The 26,654-nt window shown below is 26.7% G+C and overlaps 3 protein-coding genes across 3 annotated transcripts; all 3 read left to right on the top strand.

The window, feature by feature from the left end:
- Positions 1-97: 97 nt before the first annotated feature.
- Positions 98-3,869, top strand: LOC112687655 (extensin-like). The gene is made up of 3 exons (XM_025560497.1): positions 98-556; positions 2,083-2,171; positions 2,444-3,869. Exons 1-3 carry the CDS (start codon positions 536-538, stop codon positions 3,600-3,602), a joined length of 1,269 nt encoding a protein of 422 aa, XP_025416282.1. The 5' UTR covers positions 98-535; the 3' UTR covers positions 3,603-3,869.
- A 4,269-nt stretch (positions 3,870-8,138) lies between these two features.
- On the top strand, positions 8,139-15,745 carry LOC112687652. The gene is made up of 3 exons (XM_025560493.1): positions 8,139-8,293; positions 13,235-13,353; positions 14,590-15,745. The coding sequence occupies exons 1-3, from the start codon at positions 8,258-8,260 to the stop codon at positions 14,849-14,851; spliced, it is 417 nt and encodes a 138-aa protein (XP_025416278.1). The 5' UTR covers positions 8,139-8,257; the 3' UTR covers positions 14,852-15,745.
- Positions 15,746-20,937: 5,192 nt separating this feature from the next.
- LOC112687629 (tetratricopeptide repeat protein 27) lies at positions 20,938-26,206 on the top strand. Its single transcript, XM_025560451.1, has 17 exons — positions 20,938-21,165; positions 21,234-21,402; positions 22,072-22,152; positions 22,241-22,382; positions 22,460-22,715; positions 22,769-22,896; positions 22,970-23,082; positions 23,151-23,217; positions 23,301-23,414; positions 23,475-23,693; positions 23,752-23,940; positions 24,202-24,354; positions 24,632-24,793; positions 24,868-25,038; positions 25,094-25,289; positions 25,925-26,028; positions 26,105-26,206. Exons 1-17 carry the CDS (start codon positions 21,081-21,083, stop codon positions 26,204-26,206), a joined length of 2,451 nt encoding a protein of 816 aa, XP_025416236.1. The 5' UTR covers positions 20,938-21,080.
- The last annotated feature ends 448 nt before the right edge of the window (positions 26,207-26,654 follow it).

The following is a 26,654-nucleotide window of genomic DNA, read 5'->3' as shown; positions in this document are numbered from 1 at the left end:
GTAAAATACTTTCAATTATAATAAACGACTGGACTGTTCTATAACAGTTATAAGGAAAAATGTTTTGCTGCCGTTTAGTAGTGTTCGCAAAAAATGAAAAAATAAAATGTTTTTGATCTTTAAGTAGAAGTAGATCCGTGCGAAGCGCTGTCCAAAAAAATTGTGATTTGATTAATCTATACAGACGCATTGCCGTGTTAGTACGAACGCCATCTTCAGCGAACCCGTTCGAGAGGATACAGACAGGGAACGTTAATGAGTTGACATTTTGACCTGTACGTTGTGAAGCTATTATCTCGACCCACGGGTGCACGGTATCGGTATGCAGAGTTGCACATGTATAGCATAACACGTTAGACCAGATTATAGCAGAGACCCAAACAGCGCACCAGGTAAATTTTGTTCTAAAGATCGATGACCCTTGTTGATATGATGATGGAAGGGAGCTTAATAGACCGGAAAGATTCACCATGCCAGTCTTCGTTACATAATCGCACTAGGCACACTGCTTACTGCGCTTTAAAAACAAGATACCATGGATTTAACAAAACTTTGGGTGAGTACCACATGGTTACGAATATAATAAATCGATACGGTTTAATAATCGAAAAATAATTATATTTCATTCGACGTTTTACCACAACTTGTGTAGTACCATTTCTATAATATATTTTCATACATCGACAAGTATGAAAATGAACGTTGAATATTTTAGTTAGTTTTTCACAGTTCTTCGAAGATATTTTGATAATTGTATTTAAGAGATATATTCAATAACATTTTTATATTTCCCTTCCATTATTCAAATAATATTTTGTACTTTATAACAAAAAAATAATAAAAATGTTTTTTAAATGTTTTATTTCACTGTACTCGTATAAACGGTAGTTTATAAGTCGACTCGATAATTTGTTCAGAAAAATTATTTATGTAATAATATGTTACATATTTTAATATATTTTAAATTGAACTGGAATTTTTCATTCCACGTTAAATTTCGAAATTTTATAGTAAAAACGAAGCAAATTTGATTTAAATTAGTTATAATTCAACTTTGAAAATCATACACAATTAAAAAATAATTTTGTATTATATTTTATTTACAATAATTTTTTAATCACTTGTTTATTGTTTGTTTGTATTCGAGAATGTATTCAAAATATTAATTAAAATGAATACATTCATATACGTATGTATAGTACGTGCTCGTATTTATAAATCTCAGTAAGAAATAAAAATAATAGGTTATTATATACATTTGTAGCTGATTGGTTTAATAAATACATACTTATAATTTAACAGTTAATTATGATAATATTATAACATTACCTATCTATACTGTGCGAAGAAGTAAAACATGATAATATAAAATCCATGATATATTTAAAATTGTATGGAATCATGTTAGTATAAAATTTAATACTTCAACTACCTAGTTAAAAAAAATGTTAAACATAAACATTTAAAATAACTAATAATTCTGATATAATTGTGAATGCTCGGCCAAACTTAAGTTTAAGTCGAGAAACATATTAATATGTAAAATTTAAATAAAAAAACTAAACACAGGGCAGTTCTTATACAATTATTTAAACTCTTTGTAAGATATTAAAAATAAAATTATTTTAACCAATCTTATTATAATCATAAATAATTTGAATGTATTTTGATAGTGTTTCGTAATTTCGATAGTATTATCGTAACGTCAATTAAATTGATGTGTAATTATAAGTTTTATCATATTAGGTTTTGATAAATGAAATATATGAATGGATAATACTATTAATTACCCTCATATATTGTTACGATACTTTATAAGTATATTATTTCCTTATTTATTACAGTTTTTTATATCGACGTACATTGACTCAAAACTATAAAACATAAGGTGTTCAACAAAGGGTTAAAACTACAATTTATTAAATACTATATTTCTACAGTTTTAACAGTTAACAGTTATACCTTATGTATTGTAATTACAATGCGAATTTTTGATGCTAAACATACATACATATATATAATACGATTAAACAAAATATGGTCATGTTTACTAATTACATTTTTTTATACATATATTATTAGGTTATTGTGGTTTTTATAATATGCTACGAACAATTCAGCATCGCAAGCAACGTCAATGTACTCAACAAGAACGATCCTGGCAGATCAAGGTGAACATCATTATTATTACATGTGTACATAATTGACTGACTGTTACTAAAGCATGCGAGAGAGGAAGAACGTCCATTAGGTTCAGATAGTAGAATGAGAATTTAAAATATTCAATTATTAGCTTTAGATACATACGTAAATTATGCATTACTTAACGAGAACAAATTGAATTTTCAAGTTTGAGTGAGAAACCCAATGATCAAACAACAAGAACAGCTTAATTTATAAGTGTGTTATTTAATTTAATTTAAATCGATGTTTCAATTTTCAGGCCGAAAAAATCAGCCAATGCCGACATATACCTGGCACTTCCGCCGGAAAATGTTAAGACCGGTAAAGAAGATAGCTCTCCGACGTTGATACGCTTGGAACCCAATGTTCCCAACAAGTTCAGAGGCAAGTTTCCTGCTCCAATTGAACGCTTCATACAACGCATACAAAACTATTTTTCCGTATACAACCCTCCAGAGTACCTAAATGACTTGAGACCCGGTATCAATAATTCAGAGAACGATGGAGACCAGATAGATAATTCTAATGACACACAAATTATACTTCCATGCAACGGCACAAGTACGATAGTGATCATTCCAGTACCGTTAGAAAATGAAATTAGCAATCAAAATACAAATCCGGACAAATCAGAGGGTTACAAAGATCCTACGACGCAGAAACCGTATTATTTCGATTTAGGGACTTCTAAGCCGCCATATCCTGAAGAAGAAACTACGACTAAGGCGAAATGCCCTGAAGCGGTAACTACGCCAAAACCGAATTGTCCCCAGGAAATTACTACGCCAAAACCGAATTGTCCCGAAGAAGTAACTACGACTAAACCAAAATGTCATAAAGAAATTACAACACAAAAACCTAAGTGTCCTGAAGAAGTGACTACAATTAAACCAAAATGTCCGGAAGAAATAACTACAACAAAACCTTTATGTCCTGAAGTTACTACACCAAAACAAGAGATATGCACTGAAGAAACTACGACTTCAAAGCCCAAATGTCCGGAAGTAACTACTCCAAAACCCAAATGTCCGGAAGTAACTACTCCAAAATCCAAATGTCCGGAAGTGACTTCTCAAAAACCTCAATGCCTACCAACTCCTCAAAAACCAATTTGTCCACCCAGACCAAATACAGCTTCGAGTGATCCAAAACCTATATCTGGTTATAGTGGACCCAATGAAGTTCCACCGCTGAACCTAGTTGCCCAACCCGTTGTTGGCTCCTCCGTGTTTTTCTACTACAAAAATCTTTCTACTTCGTCCCCAGATTTACCGTTGCCCGTATACTACGTGCCAAATACTCAGGCACATTACGAAGTTCAAACGAGCACTCGTAGACCGAAACCGCCTCTTGCACGTCTAAAACAATTATTATTCCCTCGTTTATATGCAGCTTTCCATCCTGAAGATCAAGAATAATATATTTTAGGCTCAACGTGAAAATATATAATAATAATTTATATATTTATACATTAGGATTATATAATTATTTATTTGTATTCATTTTTATATACATACATATTGTAATATATTATATTAAAGTTTGCTATAACTCAAAATTATGACATAAGACCGGAATAAAATATTTTAATGGTAGTAACTTATTAAACGTTGAATCGAACTCACAAATAATATTGTATTGGATTGAAACAAGAAAATAATATTAATTATGCCACTTATTTCATTATTTGCAATAAAAATATAATACGTAAAAATATCAAAATAATTCAAATTAAAATAAAACAAGTATCATATATCAATATTCCTTCATTAAATAATAATCAAATTTTGAATGATATAAATCATCACAATATTTTTTTTAGTTAAAATCTATTGTATCAAATGTATTTTGATACACAAGATACAGTTATTATTTAATAAGTATAATTTTATTATTATTATTACTTCAATATGATTTTTTTTTTTTTAAATATTCGTTATGTATTAATTACGACTTAAAAATCAAAATAAATTATCCATGATCTCTCAATTTCGAACATTGAGATAATAATAAGAAATAAAAATAAAATAGTTATATGTAAAAACAAAATGTATGTAAGGCCATTAAATTTAATTATTTCAATTTGAATTCGATTAAATTCGGTTTTTGACAATTTAAATTTGATTATCAAACCTGAACCAAACTCTTGGACTTCAATTTACATTTACGTACCAAATTTACATTAAACAGTTCAATCCATATATAATATTAGTAAATATCATATATTCATATCTTTGTATTAAGTTTATATCTACAAGTAATATTTAACAAACATAAATAATAATCAATTTTTAATTCATCAACAAACTAAACGTATTTATAACTATTTAATTACTTGTCATTTATCTTATTTCAATAAAGACAAAAACGTGATGATTTAACTTGCTTGTTTTTTTTTACTTACCATTTTCTACAAATTAAGGAACATAAATCGTTTATGTGTATCTAATACGATTTAAAATATTTGAAAATATTTGAAATCTTCATAATTGTGAAGACTATATTTGCTCCCAAAACTTCGTATAAGTACAAATACATATCGAATTTATAGTGTTTTTATTTATTAATACTTGTTGTAATATTATTACAATTAGACTTAATATTTTCAAATATATTAAAATTATCTGTTTCTATTTCAGACAAGTTTCTTCTCCTCCCTGATAAGTACCATCCTGTTTTGAGCGTTACATATAATTATTATGATATAATAGTAAATATACCTACAGATAATGCCTTAGATTATAATTTTAAAAAAGCAAATTATGAGATAATCTCTAGAATGTTACATAATGCTGACTGGAGTTATTTATATAATGAATCTAACATTAACAAAGCAACAGAATTCTTCTATAAGAGTGTGTTTGACATTATTAAGGTAAATATAACTAAGAAAAATAAGCGAAGACGCTTTACACCCCCTTGGTTTTCCTTGAAATTCCGTGAGTTATTAAAAAAGAAGAAAGTAGCACATAGAAAGTTAAAAAATTCTGGCGATAACAAAGATCATATTCATTTTTCTTATTTGCGAGCACTTTGTAAAAAAAAATCAAGATTATGTTATTCACTATACTTAACCAATATTCAAAATTCACTCATTAAAAATCCTCGCTCATTTTGGAATTATATTAAAAATTCTAAAACAAGTAGTAACTTTCCGAATAGTATATCATATGAGGGTAAGCTTTCCGATAAACCATTAGATATTGCAAATTTGTTTTCTAATTATTTTGGCTCTGTTTACAAAAAACCAAATTTTGTAAATCCATCCTCATTATATCACATTGAAGACTTAGTATATTGTTCTAATATTACAATTTCTGTTGAAGAAGTATTTGATGCTTTAAGTAATTTAGGATTTGAAACATGTTCAGGACCAAATATGTTGCCACCTATTTTAATTAACAACTATCGTTATGCCTTAGCTAAACCTACTCATTATCTTTTTTCTCTGTCTTTAAAAGCTGGCAAATTTCCCCTAAAATGGAAATCTAGTTTTATTACTCCGATCTGGAAATCTGGAGACCGCTCTAATATCAACAATTATAGACCAATATCAAAATTAAGTACTTTACCAAAATTATTTGAAAAACTTATTGTACCTCAGATATCAAAGATTTTTAGTAATATACTAATGAATGAACAACACGGATTTCGAAGTGAAAAATCAATTACTACTAATCTTTTAGTATATTACACATTTTTAGCCCAAGAAGTGTCATGTGGTAAACAAGTCGACGTAGTGTATACGGTGTCCTGACAATTGAGCGCGCGACAATTGAGCGCAGACAATTGAGTGAAGACAATTGAGCGCGGCGAAAATTGGGCGCTGCGAAAATTAAGCACTGAGACAGTTGAGCGCTTTAATATAATATTATACTATACTGAGTAAAAGTTTAGTGCAGAACTGCTGTACATGAAATTATGAAATTAGAAATGAATTTGTTCGCAGTATCTGCGAATACCTATATAACCCGTCAGATAAATCCTTATATTTGATAATAATCAGATAATGTTATCGATACGGTGTTATTGAAAGAATAAAATTCCAACGACGGTAACGCAGCAGTAAATGTAGGCTCTTATCGCTGAATAACTACACATGTGAACTTTGCAAGGTATTTATTGATGTTATATTTTCACACGTGCATACTGAACACTATTAATTTAATTGTATAAAACATTTTAATTTTTTTAAATTATAATTTTGATAATAAAATGGAAATTATTAAAAGTCAAAAAGGTTAGTTGTCAATATTTAGTGATGTATCGAATGCAATACGAAAAAAAATGTCGTGGTCGTATTAATTTGATGAATAGTCAAATTATTAAAGAAAATGAAAAAAAGCACAATTATATCGCGCTCAATTATCTTAGAGCTCAATTTTCGCAGCGCTCAAGTTACGTGCGCTCAATAGTCTTCGCCCAATTGTCGTGCGCTCAATTTTCTGCGCTCAATTGTCGTGAATCCTGATGAAATAGACACTATATTAGAAATTGAACTGTTAATTTTTATCATTTAGACACGGTCAGTCAAATAAGATTGAAGCCAAGATAAAAACGGGTCACTTATACCAATTTTCTTGAGCTTACTGATACGAATAAACTGATCAACAGTGTCAAATGCTTTTTTTAAGTCTGTATACACTGGATTCACGACAATTGAGCGCAGAAAATTGAGCGCACGACAATTGGGCGAAGACTATTGAGCGCAATTGGTATAAGTGACCCGTTTTTATCTTGGCTTCAATCTTATTTGACTGACCGTGTCTAAATGATAAAAATTAACAGTTCAATTTCTAATATAGTGTCTATTTCATCAGGAGTACCCCAAGGAGATCATTTATCGCTATTACTCTTTTTAATTTTTATAAATGACGTTGGAAATGTTTTTAAGTACTGTAATACTTTAAGTACTTTAAGTACTCACTTTTTGCTGATGATTTTAAGATGTATTTGCTTCTGTCTTCAATTTCTGATGCTAAAAACTTACAATCAGATTTGGAGCAACTAGTTGTTTGGTGGTTAGAAAATGGTCTCTCTATTAATAAATCAAAATGTGTTCACATTTCTTTTCATCGCCATAGTTCTGCAATTAATTTTAAGTTTTATATTAACAATGAAGAAATTATTCAAAAGAATAATGTACGAGATTTGGGCATTATTTTTTCAAATGACTTAAATTTCAATGCACATATAGATTCCCTCTATAATAAAGCATTGAGAGTTCTTGGTTTTATGAAAAGAAATTGCGCCGAATTTAAGGAAATAAAATGTTTTACTACACTTTACCATGCATTAGTTAGGTCTATATTGGAACTTGGGTCTGTGATTTGTAATTCGTCACAGTCTGGTCAAATTGAAAAACTTGACAAACTACAAAGACGTTTCATACATATTTTTGGATATAAAATGGGATTTTTAAACATGTCTCCTTCTGATATTGCAAACCGTATTGGTCTTAAACTATTAGCTACCCATCGTAAGTACAATGATATAGTGTTTATGTATAAGTTATTAAATGGTATGATAGATTGTTCAGAATTTTTATCATTAATTGGTTTTAAAGTCCCTACTTTTAATACTAGAAACATATTAAGTTTTCATATCCCTCCAACCACTCGAAATTATGTTATTAATAGTCCAATATCCCGCTTGCCTAAGTCATGTAATGAAGTTAATAATTAATTTTAATTCGTTGTATAAGTTAAAATTATGTATATTTAAATAACTATATTACCTGTATGTTTGTTAATATAATAATAAAATTAATATTAAACCACTGTACTTTTACCCCTTGCGGGTGTTAATTAATAAATAAATAAATAAATAAAAAATAATAAATATTGTGTAGGATGTATCTACGCACATGACTACCCTTTTCTATAAACCAGCTTTGGTAACAGCTTCTCTTTAGCCGCCGCATTGAGTATTCAAAAAAAGAAAGTTCTCTCAGTCTTTACTCGACTCTCGAACGATCGTGTTACCTGCAGTAATACAGTTAGTAACTGAAATATATCTAAAGACAGTGCAAATTATTTATTTAATATTACCGTTAAAACTATAACAAAAAAATATGATGAGATACTGGACAAACAAGTTATATTGTAATGTAAGTACAGTTTCTAAATTAGCATCTACAACTCTACATATATTTAATTATTCTTTAAATTCAAAATATTCCAAAATAACAATTTATCATAACTGTTTTGTATGTTATATTTTTTTACTTAAATTTCTTTAATAAATTAGATTTTTTTAATATTATTTAACCACCTACTTTATAAGAGACCAATTTGATATATTCTATCAAATAGTTTTCATACCTCTAAATCTATAAGTAGTTGTTTTTAATTCATAAATCAGAACATAATATAAGTAAAGTAAATCCTACTTTAAAGTAAAATTTACTCCAATGTGTAAATAATTGTATACAACTTATACATGTTTTAGCATGGATTAAATAGTTCACTATTAAGTATACATGATAATTCAAAGTATACGCTGTTTTTCGAATAGTTATTTTATTAAAAAATAGTAATAACATTTGATGTGTAATGCATAACAAATATTTTAACTTTGAAAATAATCAATATACTCGTAAATCTTAATAAATATAAATTTCACCAACATTTATAAAAATATAATAAATACGATTAGTAAGTATGACTTATATTCACGTTTAAATTAATTGATATAAAAAGCTCTAAATAACACTTTAAAATATCACTTACATAGATATCATTTGTTTTATACTCAATCTAAATTAAAACTATTGAAATTATATATGATATTTATTATCCAAATATTAAAAATATTATAATTTAATAATTAAAGTTTATTTCCTAAAATAAAATTTGAACACTATCATAAAATATAGAGTCTAAAGATTTAAAATTATATAAAACTTTATATTAATTGTGAATGATTATAAATCAATTAGAATATAATAGAAAGACGTTTAAACAAAAAAAGTATTTTTTTTTTTTTTTTATGGAAATGAAAAGTTCTTGTTTTCGAACAACATAAATTGTTTTATTGTATTCCATAAGTGAATCGATTTGTCATACAGTAATAAGACTATGTTATTGCACTTTCTATAGGAACCATTCATCGCCACTTATACAAATATTTATATTTATTTACATAAAAGAATAAGATATGGAGGCTACGGAGCCGGTGTAATATTTTTTTTTTGTCTTTGATTCCTACGATAAGAATTCAAAACTTTCTCTAGTAAACCGTGAGATGAATAAAGTTGTAATATAAATAATCCTCCTTCAATGATTTCCACGAATGACCCAAGGAATAAAACAAATTCCTAAGTATGGTGAAACAGCATAAAGATTCGAGTAACATAAGTACTCCTACTATGAGTTCAAAGAAATTAAATTATAACAACAATTATATTTTGTATTGTGTCGGTAGAGATTTCTAACATCATTAGTGATAGAATCATTTTGAATTTACTTATGTTTTTAAATTTTTATTTTAAATTATTAAATTATCTCTCAATTATGGAAAGTAACTAATAAGATCTGAAAAGACGTATACTAATGATGGAAATTTAAAAAATAATTTAGCCGTCATTGACATTAATTGATTATTCGTGTTTTCAGTTACCTAACAACATTTTATCAAATTTATTATTAGAAGAAATTCAATAAAATATATTAGTTGAATGTTTTTTTTTTAATTTGATAGAATTAACAATTAATCATTTTTGGAATAAATTTAAAAATGAAAAAAAAAATTAATTAATTCAACGTTGTGTAACTACTATAAATATTTTACCGGGCATCTACTTTGAAAGTTTTTTTTGAACTTAAACCTTAATCTATTTATACAGTAGAGCCATAATAGTTTTAAAATTATTAAACACGTTCAAAAAATAACCAAATGGCAACATATATCATTATTATTACATTTTTTTCATAATATTTACACAATAGTACAGCAGTACAATATTAAAATAGCTTTAGTTAATTTTAAACAGTGTCCAATAACTTTTTAGAACACTAATAACATTAATAACACTTTACAGAAGTAGTATTATAATAATTAGGTTATAACATGTATTATTTTTTTGGTTCCTATGTTTTTTATACAGTTATATCAATAACCATAGTCTGTAATAGTATAAAATTAAATTAAAAATATTTTCACTTTATTTATACTTAATTGATAGCCATTAGTTAGCGTTTTTATTTTACTTAATTTAATTTAATTATATTTTATTATTTCTGGTTTCGTTTTCAAATTTATCTTATATTATCAAACCAGTTTTAAATTGTTTTGAAAATATAAAACCGATCCGTTCTTAGCATACACGAGAAAGCACAAATCCTTAATAAATATAAATTATGATAGATTACTATAAAGATTCTTTATAGTATATAGTAGTAACATGTACATACGATTCTATTTTACAATTTAAATCATATGAATAAAATTGTAAATAAAAGACCTGAAAAAATACTTGTAAACATTCAAATATTTATGTTCACGACAATGTTTTAAAAATATTAAATTATAATTATTATGTATTTGGAACGTTAAACATGTATAATTAATAAAATGTAATAATATAACCAACAACAAAATCAATATAAAAATAATTTTACATTATTTCTTGTATATATTGATTACATTTCACAGCAGATATGTAAGACTTAAACACCAAACCGAAAATAAACAGTTTGGACAAATAATGTATAAATGCTAAGTGTGAATAATCATAAAAAAATGTTTTCTTTTATATATTTGCCAATGAGAGGTTGAAGAGTAAGACTCTACGATTACAACCCGTTCTATAGACAAATACATTTCAATCGACTCAATGCAGCATAGAAAATAATTAGTTGACAGTAAATTATGCACAAGTATACACTAAATAGAAGTAACCATTTGAGAGCGAGATTCGACTATTCTATCTAGTCAGGCATAAAAATCTCTTTCGGAATTTTTACTATATGACGATTAAATGAACTCGTAATTTTTTCTACATTAGTACAATAATGCTTTGGGTACCCATCTACCTAGTATTGTGGAATTTCCACTTTCAGCAGTTTATTTTATTTCTTACTGAAATCCTAACCAAATGGTACACGAGAACCGGTTTTTCCTGCGTTTATTGAGATGCCAGGAGAAATTAAAAGAATTTGACCATTATTCATTATTATCTAGTAGACCTACGTAGTGTATATTTTTTTAAATATTAAATGCGCATTTACGAACAGGACTATAATTCAATTATTGAAACTATAGGCGTTTATATAAAAAACTAAAACAACTAAAAGTTAATCTTTTTTTACATTACAGCAATACTTGAGAATTATATTAGCGCATTTGTAAGAATATGAGTAATAGTAAAAATTAAAATATTTAATTGGCAAATCATTTATAGTAAATAAAAATTGTCTTCTTTTAAAATATTCCGAATATCTTGACGTATTTATCTCCCCCAATAATTGTTTTCATATACAATATTATATATTATTTCGTTCCTCTAAGCTTACAAATTTTGTATTTTTAATTATTTCTGGAAGTACAATGAATTTTTATTATACGGTTTAAAAACCAAACATTTTGTTAGCAAAATATTTTAAGATGGTAATTTTTAAAGTATTCATACTGTGTAATTGGTACTTTTAAAATTAAATATACCAACAAATAACAGGAATGTGTATCTTTAGAAATGTATAACAACATAATAAATATTTCAAATATATTATTTAGGAAAAAATGATTAAGGTTAATGTTAAAATAATATTTTCTTTTTGTTGAAAACGTACAATTCTAGATTTTACGTAAATGCGCAAGAGGGGTGGATAAAGAGTTCTTATTTCCATATTATGCGTGATTTGTAATAAATATATCAATAAATTTGTCCAATGGCTACAAATTATAATTTGCCTATTTAGAAAGAATTACTTACTCTAAGTTTTATCAAGAACATCTAAGTTTATTAACCTATTATAATGACGATAAAGTTTTTCTAAATCGTAATATTTCGCAAAAAAACTTATTTTTTTATAAATTAACCTACTTCTCTGAAATGTATCCGTTATTTAATGCGTATCATTTTCACTGTACCTTTTTTTGATTTAAAAAAATAAAATACCTACCGCTGTGGAAGCTGGATATCAAGTTTAAAAAATTACGGTTCAAGAGATATGTGCATGGTGGATAATCATTTCACTTTTTATTTCACCTCACTTCTCACACTGTACATACTCGTAAATTTTATAATATAATTATAAATATTTTCTTTGATCATCAAGACAATTTTTATACTATAAAAATATCATGCAAACATATTTATCAAATAATAATATTCATAAAGATGCTTTAATTCAATAAAAAAACGTTTCCATTTTAAAGCCGTGATATACCATTCATCTACATAACATGTAAGCTTATTATATGCATTGTTAAAAAGAAATTTTTTCAAATGTTTGTATCAACATACATTAAATTATTTTTTTTATAGAACTAAATAGCTATACAAGAAAGTTTGTGTTCAAGTATTTTAAAAGCTTTAAAATTGAAAGATTATTTAATTAAAAATATCTACATGGCAAATTTAATTTTTTGATCACTCTTAGGAAACCAAAAAGAAGATTGATCTTTTCTATATACTGTTATATATTACATAGTCCAATTTATAATCCATATTAAGTGGTGTTATACTGATACGAATCTTTTATAGAATTAATTTTACTCATAAAAGTATAAATGCGTATTTTTATTAAAAAAATTAATATATCAATATAAATATAAATTTCTCAGTTCACTCAGTAAATAATTTGAACGCAAATTACAAGCGTATTTCATACTCTAATGAGTTAGCCTTGTTTAAATGCATTCCTGCGTAAAAATTTAAAAAACACTTCATCACACTTACTAATTACATTTTATACCTAGTATACATTATGATATATTGTATCGATGTTCAATTTATCTTTCCTTCTAAAAAGAAAAAAGAAAAATTTTATTTCAAACAATTATTTTCTTATTGAACATCATAACATCAATATATTTTTGTTTTCAGATGATAATTCTCGTATTTTTTTGGCTTAATATATTTTATGCAAATGCCGGTGTAACCAAATATTTAAGAGATACAGGTGTAGTACCAGCAGTGCCGTTGAATGAAATGACCGAGACAGCGTAAGTAGAATATTTTCAAATATTTATGTTGATCAAATACGATCAAATTTCTCTAAAAAAGAAATTATTATTCATCCACGTAATGACTAGCAGATAAAATACTAAACACTGATTCCGATAAAACTATATAGTTATACACATGGGATGGCAAGATAAATATTAGTAGATTTTAATACACAGACACTACTAGGTATACCAGTTATTTTACTTTGTTGAAATTCGTATAGTTAACCATAACTGGTATTGGTAGAAAATCAAATTAGGTTAGGTTAAATCTACATTAGTATATTTATAAATAAACTTGCCAACAAACATGTGTATACAGTCTCACGTACACTTCGAAGAGTAACATCTTATCGTTCCCGGTGAAACGTTCGATATTATTGTATTAACATATCATATTCTACGGGAATATAATCCGTATTTATAAATATCATATAGCATAAAAGTATTTCAATAATGGCGTGATTTAATTATTTTTTCAGAAATATCTATGAATAATTAAACTCAGCTTTATTACAGTAAAACGTATGCTAAAATATTAATCAGTCAACTTCAAATTAAACAATGAGATTATTAAACATCAAATTTAACCTCTAAATAATCTTATATTTATTTTTATCTGAAACGAAACAATATTCTTAAGCTCTCCCTAAGTACATATGGCGTATCCGAGTTTGATCCCATGTAATATTTATTATAAAGATCAAAAACTAATTGGGTCCGATTATAAAAACGATAACATACGAGTTCGGTCCGACCACTACGACAATTAAACCTATAACTTACAAGTATATATATACTAGATAATGTTAAAAAATTAATAGATTTGAGTTTGTAAAAGCTCTATCATTTAAATTTTTACCAACTGTATTAGTTTTTAATTTTTTTATAATTTTATTTATTTATCATATACCAGTATTCTAATTTTCAATTCATAATTATATACCATATATTAGAATCTTTTAAAAAAAGATCATACCTATGTTCTAATTTCAAAGTAACTAAAAATTAATTTGTAAAACACTGAAACCTAACTAGACTAAATAAGGGTCTTCGGGATCTAACTAGTAAACGTCGAGTACATAAAATACGAATTAAACGACTCTAGACAAAAAATGTATTCGACATTGATAACACAACAACCACTTGGTACTAACAAATGCTTCCACATTTACCGAGGCTTTATATGATAAAAATAAATCAAATTTAACAATTATTTTGATGTGCCAACAGAACGAACGTACCAGAAATGGCTAGGATTTTCTACTCGGCGATCGGCGATCTAGTAGAGACTGTTCCTATATTTCCGATCACATTCAACGTGCCCGACATGGTAAGCGCTTTTGGTGGTTTATTATCTGGAATGTACAACTACATCACTGGGAGTACCAACAACGGAGGGTCGGAACCCAAAGACGTCCTCGGTGCCATGTTCAATATTTACAGACATATAGCCGTTCAAGAAGATATACATGATTTTGAGTTTATGACGTAAAAGGACAAGGTTAGGTTAGGATCGGAAAAAAATTATACTTTTTTACATATATTCATTCCTTTTTTTTCCGACATAAAATCATAACTGGATCCATTACACTACTTTAAAAAATCGTAAAAAGATTGTGTATATATCCATACGGGTATCTACATTACACAGCCATAGCGAAATCTAATAGGAGTAACATTTATTATAACGCATGAAAGTCTGTACGGTAATTAATAAGACTATTTTGTCGTTAACATATTTATAATAGGATCTGATTCTACTACTTTCTACGTAGGGTACATCTTACATGTATATTAAGATCTACTTTACTACAATCATAAATTGTAATTAATATTATTATTATTAATAATAGTGTCACTGAAATTATACATACCTACCTACATAGCTGTTTAACTTTTATACGAACACTAACAATTTTGAAATGAAAATTTAAAATCCGAAATATTTATAAATCATATTTTTTTTCGACTAGAACAACTGTCATATTTAACTGTTAACAATACTATTTTTGATCCTTTCAATTTATTAATTTATTAATATTACTTGTGATGACAGTTTTGACGCCAAAGTAATAATATGAACCATTGTTAACTTGTTATGTCTCATTGCGTTTTTATTTGTTGTACATGTAAAAGTAAATGCACGTACTAGTGTGACTCATTGATCCACTATTTGAATTTCACCTAAGTGTTTGTTGTGAGTCATACGAGGCATGGTTCGAACCATTGCAATAATTAAGTATAGTTGTTAATCTTGAATTAAATTAAGGATAATTAATTAATATTTATTGTTATGCACTTAGATTATAAGGAAAATCTTTTACTGAGTTTAATATTGTATTTGTTAAAATAAGGAAAATATTTTTAAGCAGGTATTGTTTACGTATTGGAAATATATTAAATTATTATTTATTTTGAACTATATGTGTACTTTTTAATTAATCAAAACTGTACTCAGTAGTTAATATTTAAAGTCTCGTGATTTAAATCGATTATACTTTCAAATTGTAATAATTCTAATTTTCGATAAGTTTGAAATAACATTAATTTGAAAAATTGCATAGAACTTGAGGTTAGTAAACCATCAATTCGAAAAAAAACGTTTTCATGGCATCTTGAATAATCGTGTTGCTTTAATACTAAAAGAAAGGAAATTCGTGTTCCTATATTGATCCATGATCCTATACCAGACTATTATACACGAATAACCAAATAACTAAAAATTGATATATAATATAAGATTGACATTTTGATCGAGAACTTAAAGAAAATATAACTACTATAAGCGATTATACGGCGACAACCTAGAGTGCCTTGGTAACCACTGTAATTTTCGAAAACTTTGGTCAAATCAATTAAATAGATTACAAATGTTATTAAAAAAAGAAAAAAAATATTTTTAACTATATAGTTTTAAGCATCGATATCAAGATATTTTTTTTTAAAAAATTAGATAAGTATATTTTATTTGTTAATAACATGTATTATCGAATTTACGCCTCTGACCAATCATAATTTTAAAGCAAAATAAATAACAAAAAAATCATATAAAATAAAAAAACCTGAACAAAAGTTAACTTAAATTAGCTATAAAATTAAATAAAAAAATTAAAATAATAATTAACTTCCATGTATATAGATTTTCAGTTTGGAAACTGGCTTTATCATCACACAAAATATTTTCATACATCGAAGACAGACGTTTTACATCCACTGAAGTGATTGGTGCATACTTAATACAAGCTGTTTCGTTTAAATAAAGCTCATGATAATCAATATTTGATAAAACACCACACAGAATTGTTAATGTGTTGTAATTGTTTTCATTTCTTGTTTTTTTCTAAGAACACGATTTCATTTACCCGAAAATGTTAATAGTTAAAATGATCGATGTTATAAGCCGTGACCAAACTGTACGACGAATTTTCGCAAAGGCACATATGACGACACGTTCGGCATCGTCCGTTGTAATATATATATATTAACCTGTCTATAGACAGGCCTGCAAAGATTGGTCAGACCTTGTTGAATGATTCGTTCGCGTTCGAAAAAAAAAAACAGTAAATCAAAGGAATTATATTTATTGTGTGGACGAAACTTGACCTGATTTAGTTGTTCACGAACATTTGATACGATTCAACATACAATACGATACGCAGTTATTTTTTCAGTTGTTTCAACTTTTTTAATATCTCAATAATGGAAAAATTAGAGAAATGCAACAGGATTAATGAAAACTATCTGAAACTTGTTCAAATTACTACCATCATCTACTTTTAAATGACGATTAGATCCGGGCGTCTGTAAATTGCGCCCACATTAAGTAGGTAGTAAAAATACTATAGTAAATTGCGCCTATAGTATCTATTATCTAAGTGACCTTGAATTCATCGTTACCTGGTATTTTTAGAACCAGAAAATGTTAACAATTATTTTAACTATGAATTAATGCCTACATTGCCTGAAGATAATTGACAGACAATTTTCTTGCTATTTTTGAAACAAGTATATTTTATTCGCTGATTTTCCTCCAAATATTTGGGCATCAGCTTCCGCAACATTAACTCGGACAACTAATGCTTGTGAATCTTTCTTGTACTAATTGTATTTTTTTTTATTAACATTTTAACCTAACAAAAAATATTAAAAAAATTATAGTTAATACCATAACATTATAAAAAAAAAAATGAATTTTCCTATTTTTATGTGAATTATGAGTATGTTAAGATTTTGTATCATTACTATGCAAATAACTTATAACTGTATTTTTTATTATTAACATTTTTAATCTAACAAAAAATATTTAAAAAAACTATAATTAATATCATATTTTTAAAAAAAAAGAATTTTCCTATTTTTATTAATTAATTTATTCATCTCAAGTAAAGTAAAAAAACATTTTTGGGGGACAGTGATAGTCGCTTCCTCGTGGTGTCCTCTGGGTAATGCTAAATGACTATCATAAAAATAATATTTCTATTGGGCGCAATTTACTACACAAAATTTCATACCTTTATACCTGGCGCAATTTACAATTGTTTCCCTTTGATAGGCACAATTAACGTTTACCCTTAGATCCATCAACACCGATTTTTTTTATTTTTCTTTAAAAGTAAATGTACGAGTAAAATTATGAAGCAATAAATCGTCTTCATCACTTGACATCGTTGTACAAATTTGTAAACTTAAAAAGAAAATAATAATATTCAAATCAAATTTACTGAAAACGTCATTTCAGAAGACTCCTCGAGAAGATCTTAAGACACTAATGATTAGCTATTGAGTTTAAATAATATCAAAAAATAAAACACATTTGACCGATTGCAAACAAACGCTCTTCGTTGGAATTTGTTGAAAAGTATGGACAAAGATTAAAAATATTACCGAACGTTCGGGCATATTTGACTTCCCTAGCATTAGTTGCCATTCTCTAACTTTTTTTTTGTGGGTTTAGGTTAAAACAGAAGTTTGAGTATACACCCTATGATCTCATCCAACTTAAATTAGAGATCAGGAAAGTGATGAAACTGCCAGTAAAGAACTTGACGATGAATCTGTAAGTTCGTCATCGCAAATTTTATGGACAGATCATCGATGAGTAATGATTAAAAACATATCAACAAAAACATCAAATGTCTGTAAACTTAAACAGATGGCGTGGTCACCATTGTCTTAGATGGTCTCCGTTACAACACTGTTATTAGGGCCGCATTTAAGGGGTGGGACACTGGCTACAACTGCCCCGGACGCCAGTTTTTTGGAGGCGTCAAAATTTTGTGATTGGAAATTTGCTCACTTGTGAATTATTGAATTTTTAAAATTATTTTGAAATTATTATTTTTTTTTTGTTTTTAATGACAGTGTCATAAATTAATGTTAATTTATTTAATTTATTAATATATATTATTAATGTATTTATAGCAATATAGCTATCAACGATCCAGAATATCATTAATATACCTAATATCAGTTCTCAAATTGGTTGTGATAATGTCAATAAATAAAAGTTATTTATAGGGAACGGATTTATATGTAAATACATATTTTTATTAAAAAAAGATATTTATGATTCGATAAAAAATGTTCATGATTTAAATCATTCCTATTAATATAATGCTACTTTTACTTTACATATTTTTACACATTTCACTAATTTGTAAATATTTTTAAACATATTTTATCATTTCATCATTCATACGTCTTCTTCGTACAAAAGTACAAGAAATTATTTCAAATTTAAATCCAGTAACTTCTATCACTATTAGAAAAGCTTAAAATATTATGCAAAATGAAACATTAAAAACTAATTTAATTTTCATCTCAGTGAATTTTAGTTAAATTACATATACTTTTACAAAATTAGAAACAAAAATAAATCCTTAAATGAAAATATGTAAATTGTTGAATCAACGATTGCAAAATGAAAACTCGTAAGCGGACCAATTGATGTTGTAAAAAAGAAAATTCATGCTGTAACAGAAAAAAATTTCAGGCTATATTGATTTTCAATCAATCAATGACATAAGTGGCAGATACCCATCTAAAAATTTGGAATTATCACCTTCTGATATCATTCGCTTCAATTATGCTTTAATCAACCGATGTAGGTTGAAATGGAACGATCATTTAGCCGTTTTAAAAATATTTTCAGATCTAATAGATGACATTTAATGTTTGAAAATTTAAAAGATATTGTAATAATTCAATGCAACAAATCATTTTGATAATTTAATAATTATAATTTTTTTCTTACATATTTGGATGTTTTTAGCACATATTTTATAAATTATACTTACATACATATGTACATATTTCTGTTTTTATTACATATAAATCCGTTCCTTAGTTATTTATAATAATACGGCGTATTATGTTATCGCGTGCAGCGTGCGGTGGCGTGCCTACTATAAAAAAATAGCATTGATTTTACAATATCTAAAAGGTTCATGAGGATCTATTTCCTATATTTATCATATATAGGCCCTTTAGAGGGGCACCAATTAATTTATTTTTTTACGCTGGTGCGCAAAATTACTAAATACGGCACTGACTGTTTGGAAAGAGAGGTTGTTCAAGTCAGAATGACGACTTGAGTGTTTGTTAAAAACGATAGGCAATCCGCGGGGTTAGCCTGAATAGTTAAGTGTATTTAATAAAGTTGTTTTTTTATGTAGATATATTAAGTGGATTTTATTAAATTTAAAATCGTTTTTATTTAGCGTGGTGTTCTTTGGTTCTTTCTAAATAAAAAAAGGTTACACTTCGAACTACTGATAAGTGATGGTATCTATGGTACCGCCCTAATGCGCCTCACGTACGTCATGGTGAGCCGTCAAATCCTTATGTATTTGGCAATATACATACGTAATACCTCGCATAAATCCTGTGATATTATATGTAAGATGTCCGAACTGGCGACAAAACCTTAATAACTCTTTCGATAGTTGATAAAAATAAAAATGTCAAAATGTGATATTTTTTGCCTTTTTCAAGACATTTAGTCGAATTAAAATTATTACTATCAACATTTTAAGAAAAAAGTTAAGAAAACATGACATTTTCAACTATCTTTAAATGGTTTAAGAAAATCGTTTGAAATTTATTTCATCTATGACGAATAATTTAATAAACATTTCGTGAAAATATTAAGTTATTTTTATTTTTCGGTCAAACCTCTTTTAACAGTAATAAAAAAAAAATGAATTCGATTTTGACAAAAACCGTTATGCCGTTAATGTTGTCATTTTTATGTAACTTTTCGTTAATTTTTTTATCAATTATCGAAAAAATTGTTAAAAATTTCAAAAAAATTATTACTTCAAATCACCAAATTGTACATATTTACTATATATCTTTAACTTTTTACTTTGTAATGATTGGAGAAATTCTTTTACATGTTCAAAATCGAGTGTCGTTTCCTAACTGTTCTTCAAATTTTTCTCAGGGGAACCTCAGCCTCTCTCCCCTCGACGCGGAGAAATTTCTGAAAGAAAAACTGGTGCGATAACACAACAAACCGTTATCTGCACCGCGGTATAATGTGATAAGTTTTTAATTTGAGGTTATGTATTTTATTCATTCTACATCTATTGATACTTGAAGGCATGTTTTTTTAAATTTTATTGTTTTGAAATTTTCAATTCGATTTCGTTCACTTAGCACCGTGTATTGTTTCTCAATTGTTATATTGCCAAATTTGTTGAAGTTTGTCGCTCGCCATTATGAAAAATACATCCGTTGACTCAGAAAAGTGTCTGATTTTTGGAAATACTCAAACAAATGCGTATAATGAAATAATTAATTCTGGTATCATTTTTTTTTTCAATGTAATTTTAAATTTGTTACTGTTTTCATTACTTATATCCGGTTTTCAGGCACCTTATCAAAAGACAAGAAAAATGTTTTTAAGGGCAACTATGTCGACATTTTACAAAATGATTTGTTTGTGCGTCTATATAACGAGTTTGAGCATTTGAACAGATCAAATTTTAATTCCAATATTTTGGAACATATAAGTGATTTTTTAAACTTGAATCCACTTGAGTTAGTAACTGATTTAATTATTAAGTTATATTACAATGAAAATTGTATTGTGTGGCTTTGCTTATTTTATATATCAAAGATGGACCAACTTTTTTAGTTAGATATTTATTTATATATTAAAGAAAATGATAAAAGTATCGTTCTAGATATTAATAAATGTTTTAATCAATTAATTCTAACAAATTACTGGAAATCAATTTTTAAGTTGTACACAATCAACTGGTGAATCATATTGACTGTTTATCCATCTCTCCTATGTATTACATTAAAGTTTTCAAGTTGTAGGTGACAAATAATTTTTTTTTATAAAATGTTAAAATTAATTACCTATTTGAGAAAATTTATTAAAACTGAAGTAATTTTTGATTATTTTTGTTATTCGTTTTTATAATTTTAAGAGAGGAGATCTGTATGAACTTAAAATTTAATTATAAGACTTAAGATTTTTACAGCATTTACAATAACTTATATGATAATGAAAAACCCAGTATTTATATAGTTACATACAAATTTTGGAGAAGTAATTTTTTTACTATTAAAATGTATATTATTTCCCAAATATTCTATGAATTTATGCATTAAAATCTTTTAATTAATTATTTGTATTTTGAAAATTAAATATATGTGAGGTCCAAGTGATTATAATTTATATTCTTTATTTTTTTTCAGAAGTGATACAATTTTTACCATTGGCATAGCTTGTTATCAGTTATTCTTACAAGCAAATTGGACAGGACCTTTATTAAAATTGTAACCCATATTTAAATTAGCCACTATACCATTGGATTGTTATTGAATTATAATATTGTATTAAACTATTTTAAACCTAATTTTTTAGGGAGTTGAAGAGTTGGGGTTCAAGTACTGAAGTAGTGGAAAATTTAGTCAGCGATTTGGATTGTGTATCTAAAAAAGTATTATATCCTGAACTATTAGTGTTCTCTTATGCAGTTTTTAATAGTGATAAAATCAATATTTCTGTAAGAACTACTACTGCTGCTATAATTAATAATATATTTATGATTTGTTTTATGATTCATTTTTATATATAATTTAGACACGTATATGGTGGCAAATACGAATGCTCTCAACATTACAGTCGTTATTAAATGAACTGTCGAATGACATTAAAAACATGTTTGAAGAAGCTTTTGAAAAAATAGATAGATTCATTTGGGAAACCAATGAAGAAGAAGCTTTGTATAGGTTAGAACAAAGTAAAATTTATCTTTCTCACTATGGCAATGTTACAAAAGCCTCTAATTATTTGAACACAGCAATGAAATTATTAGGATTAGAGCATTCACTTGTAGGTGAGTTAAATTTTACCATAAATTATTATTTTTTGAAAATTAAATGTTTTTAGGTGCATTGGGGAAAAGAACAAAGTTTCAAGTTAAAGAACTTGCCCAACTAACTCTAAATGTAAATTCACTTAAAACAGAAAATAATGAAAATCTATTGACTACGTATGAGTGTAATAATTTACCTGATGTATGTTACAACACTACAAAATGAATTTAAATGTCTTTTAAATATCTTATGTTAATATTTATGTTTGATTTAGGACTGTGTACTAGATGATGAAAACCGTCTACCAGATATAAAATTTTCTGAAGAAAGTGCTGGTACATTTCCCAAATTAAACAGTCTTCAACAAGCAGCCATCTTAAATTCACTGTAAAGTTTATTAATCTTATATATTATCTTAAGTAATTTTACTGACAAATTTAATTTTAATTTTTAAGCATGTTAGAGTTAAAGAGTAAACCCAAAGATGATCTTCAGTTTGAAGAATTGCAACCGTTTATAAGAGTAATTATATTTTCAATTATTTCCATATTTATAGGTATGAATTATATTTAAAAAAAAAATAATAAAACTATCTCTTTATTTAGTGTTTGGTATCACAAAAGTCTGTGTGGAGTATACATGTTTCAGCCTTACTCCAACGTTCTTTGCTTGAAAAGGATAGTCGAAGATCAGTTGAACGGGCCATGCAGCAAATAGAAGTAAACAATTTACCTACTAAAACTATAATTATTTTAGTTAATTTTTTTTTTTTTTTTTAGAGCTTAGTGACCAGTTTAGAAATTTCATGTCCACTTAATGTAGAAAGATTATATTTGTTTCATTGTTCTTATGTATCACCTTCTTGGCAACTCAAAGCAAATTTAGGTTACATAATGTTATCAATTGGTGCAATTCAAAGTGCATTAGATTGGTTTTTGGCTATAGACATGTGGGAAGAATGTGTTGCCTGTTATAATACTCAAGGCCACAGACATAAGGTAAATTAAAATGTTTATTAGAATTAATAATATTTTATTATTAGTATATTTAAATTAGGCTGCTGAAATTCTTGAAAATGAATTAAAATCATCAAATCTTACGATAGCAAAACATATTTTAATTTTATGTTTGCTTGGAGATGCTACTGATAATAAATCACTCTATGAAGAAGCATGGAAGTTGTCAGGTTGTCGAAGTAGTAGAGCACAAAAACATTGGGCATTTTATTATTACGCAAGAAAAGAAGTAAGACGTAGTTTTATTGAATCAATATTTTTATTTTTATTGAATTATGAATTATACATTTTTGAACAATATAATAAGTTTACTAGTACTACCTGAAATCTTTAAATATGTCCAATTGATATTCATTAATCAAATGTTGAAAATTTAGCTGAATTAAATGTATCAATATTTCAATTTGATATGAAAAATACAGAGAATTAACCTAACCCTAACTAGTCATCAATTCAGATATTAATATTAATGTATGTTTTTAATTTTTAGTATAAAGATAGTATAGATCACTTCAAGAATTCTCTTAAAATAAATTCTTTGCAAGAAAATCTATGGTTTAGACTTGGTTTTGCATGTATGGTAGAAGAGAGATGGTCAGAAGCTGCAGAAGCATATAGAAGATATTGTGACTTGGAGAGTGATGTACGTATTGTAATGCCAATATTTAAATGTTTAAATCAGCTTAAAGTATCAAATTTATATTTTAATAAATTATACCACATCGCAGCAGCAGAGTTATTAAAGTTTAATATTTTTCTGTGCTTATACGTGGTTATATTATATTTTATTGCATATGGGGAAACCAGCAATCAAAGTTTTTATTGCATAGGTTTTTGGTTGTTATAATACATAAAATATGTTAGATACATTTTACTTATGACTTAAGTTGATTACGAGTAACTAATATTTTTATATTTAGTGTTTTGAAGCATGGAACAACTTAGCAAAATGCTACATTAAAAGTGATCAAAAATCAAGAGCTTATTATGCATTAAAAGAAGCCATCAAATGTAACTATGAAAATTGGATGGTTTGGGATAATTTAATGGTTGTTAGTGTGGACTGTGGATGTTTTGAAGAGGTAAAATGTATTACCATCAATTAAGTTTAAACAAAATTAAAATTATTATTACTGAAAAATGTTTGTAACTTCAGGCAATTAAATGCTACCATAGATTATTGGACTTAAGAAGTAAACATGTTGATTTTGAAGTTTTGAGCATTTTAGTTCAAGCTGTACAAAAAAATGTTAAAGATGAAAATGGTAGACCTGCAATGGAGCATAGGAAAAGTTTATTGCAACTTTTCGGAAGACTTACATCACAAGTATGCTTTATTTTGTTTTAATTTTTTTATAGATTTAAAATACAATGATATTTAGGTACAAAATGAAGGAGAAATTTGGAAATTGTATGGTCATCTTGAAGCAGCTGTACCAACATTGAGCAAAGAATCTGCTGATAAAGTTTTGCACCACTTACAATATGCCCATCGTTTCATCACACAAGGCAATAAATGGGCACAAGAAAAAAATTCTTGTTTGACTGTCATAGAGTTGTCAATAGAACTAGCTGAAGGTATATAATTAGAATGTGTGGCACATATATTAGATTATTAATTTTCTTTTTTCTATCATTGTTATTGTGACTTGTTTAAATTAACTCAGAATATTTAACTAAAAATGTATGTTAGATCAAATCGGGTTCAAGTGTTCTACTAAATTTGTGTTAACGGTTTATTCTCTATATCAGCAGTCTTTAATCTGTGATAAGCAGGAAGTTTTTAAATAGTCTGATATAACTTTCATTGTTTAATATTTGGTTTATTTAGTTTTGATGTCCTCATTCGTTCAATAAAACATCAACTATCACATTAAATTATTTATCATTATTCATAATCGTAATTAATCATCATAAATAATGATAAAAATAATAACTATACATATTTAGTTTAACTTTGGTCCATTAAATGCTTATAATTTTATTTTTTTGATAAGTAAAAAAAAAAAAATGTTGGTCATGTGGTATACATTTAAATAGAGAACCACTACTCTGTAAGTTGGGTTTTTTGACCATTTTTAAAACTTATTTATTTTTAACATATATAACTCTTAATTAATCTAGAAAAATTTGGCAAATTACTTAAATAAAATCCCTTTATAATGTATTTTAAAAAATTATAATTTATAATAATTAGTATTATTTTTCCATAGCTTATATTGGTTGTAGTAACATGGTAGAAAATAATAATGATCAAAAAAAGCGATTTCTTTCATCTTCTAAACTTATGTTGGTGTCTGCAATTTCACAAATTGAAGTAATTATTATAAATTTAAAATTGTTTTTGTTTATTATTAACAATTTTTAATTTGACTTTTTTGAATACTTTATAGAAAGAAAAAGAATTAATCGAAAATCCAGAAATAAGTGAAGGACTTCAAAAAATTAAAACTATTTTGAACCAAATTAAACATCAACTTTCTTTAGTAATATAAATATTTGTTATAATTTATTATATTGTATTATATTATTATTAATTCAATAAATATGTTTTTTATACAAAAATATTATTTTGTTACCAAAATGTTTAAAAAGTGTCCAACTGGTATATGATTTTACCATCGCTAATACTATTATAATTTAAAAACATTTATAATTTTAATTTTTTTATACTTATAATCAAAAGGCTGTTGCAGTAAAAGAGAAACATTTAAAACGCTGAAGAGATAATGATGTATGATTATCAACGTAATAGGTGAGACTCTAAAAATTATCTAATTTACTAATTTATGTTTTCCTATTAACTGATTAATTTCCACTACCTCATGCCATGAGGTTCCATAATTGAATTGTTAAAATTGTACATCAAATTACGGTATCGTTGACTGGTTGAACAATACCAATGCTATCATACATTATTCAAAAGTGACATTTTTATTGTTC

Source organism: Sipha flava, unplaced genomic scaffold, assembly GCF_003268045.1.
Source record: "Sipha flava isolate LNK unplaced genomic scaffold, YSA_version1 35a_pilon_pilon, whole genome shotgun sequence".
Taxonomy (NCBI): Eukaryota; Metazoa; Arthropoda; class Insecta; order Hemiptera; family Aphididae; genus Sipha; species Sipha flava.
This window is presented reverse-complemented; position numbering and strand designations above follow the sequence as displayed.

What these genes read in the sequence shown, in the direction of transcription:
- LOC112687655 (XM_025560497.1), top strand. Translation starts at nt 536, where the DNA reads ATGGATTTAACAAAACTTTGG. An exon ending in TGGATTTAACAAAACTTTGG is followed by an intron (nt 557 to 2,082) that starts GTGAGTACCACA and finishes ATATATTATTAG; the next exon opens with GTTATTGTGGTTTTTATAAT. An exon ending in AACGATCCTGGCAGATCAAG is followed by an intron (nt 2,172 to 2,443) that starts GTGAACATCATT and finishes TTCAATTTTCAG; the next exon opens with GCCGAAAAAATCAGCCAATG.
- LOC112687652 (XM_025560493.1), top strand. Translation starts at nt 8,258, where the DNA reads ATGATGAGATACTGGACAAACAAGTTATATTGTAAT. An exon ending in CAAACAAGTTATATTGTAAT is followed by an intron (nt 8,294 to 13,234) that starts GTAAGTACAGTT and finishes TTTTGTTTTCAG; the next exon opens with ATGATAATTCTCGTATTTTT. An exon ending in AATGAAATGACCGAGACAGC is followed by an intron (nt 13,354 to 14,589) that starts GTAAGTAGAATA and finishes ATGTGCCAACAG; the next exon opens with AACGAACGTACCAGAAATGG.
- LOC112687629 (XM_025560451.1), top strand. Translation starts at nt 21,081, where the DNA reads ATGAAAAATACATCCGTTGACTCAGAAAAGTGTCTGATTTTTGGAAAT. An exon ending in CTCAAGGCCACAGACATAAG is followed by an intron (nt 23,694 to 23,751) that starts GTAAATTAAAAT and finishes TATTTAAATTAG; the next exon opens with GCTGCTGAAATTCTTGAAAA. An exon ending in ATTATTACGCAAGAAAAGAA is followed by an intron (nt 23,941 to 24,201) that starts GTAAGACGTAGT and finishes TTTAATTTTTAG; the next exon opens with TATAAAGATAGTATAGATCA.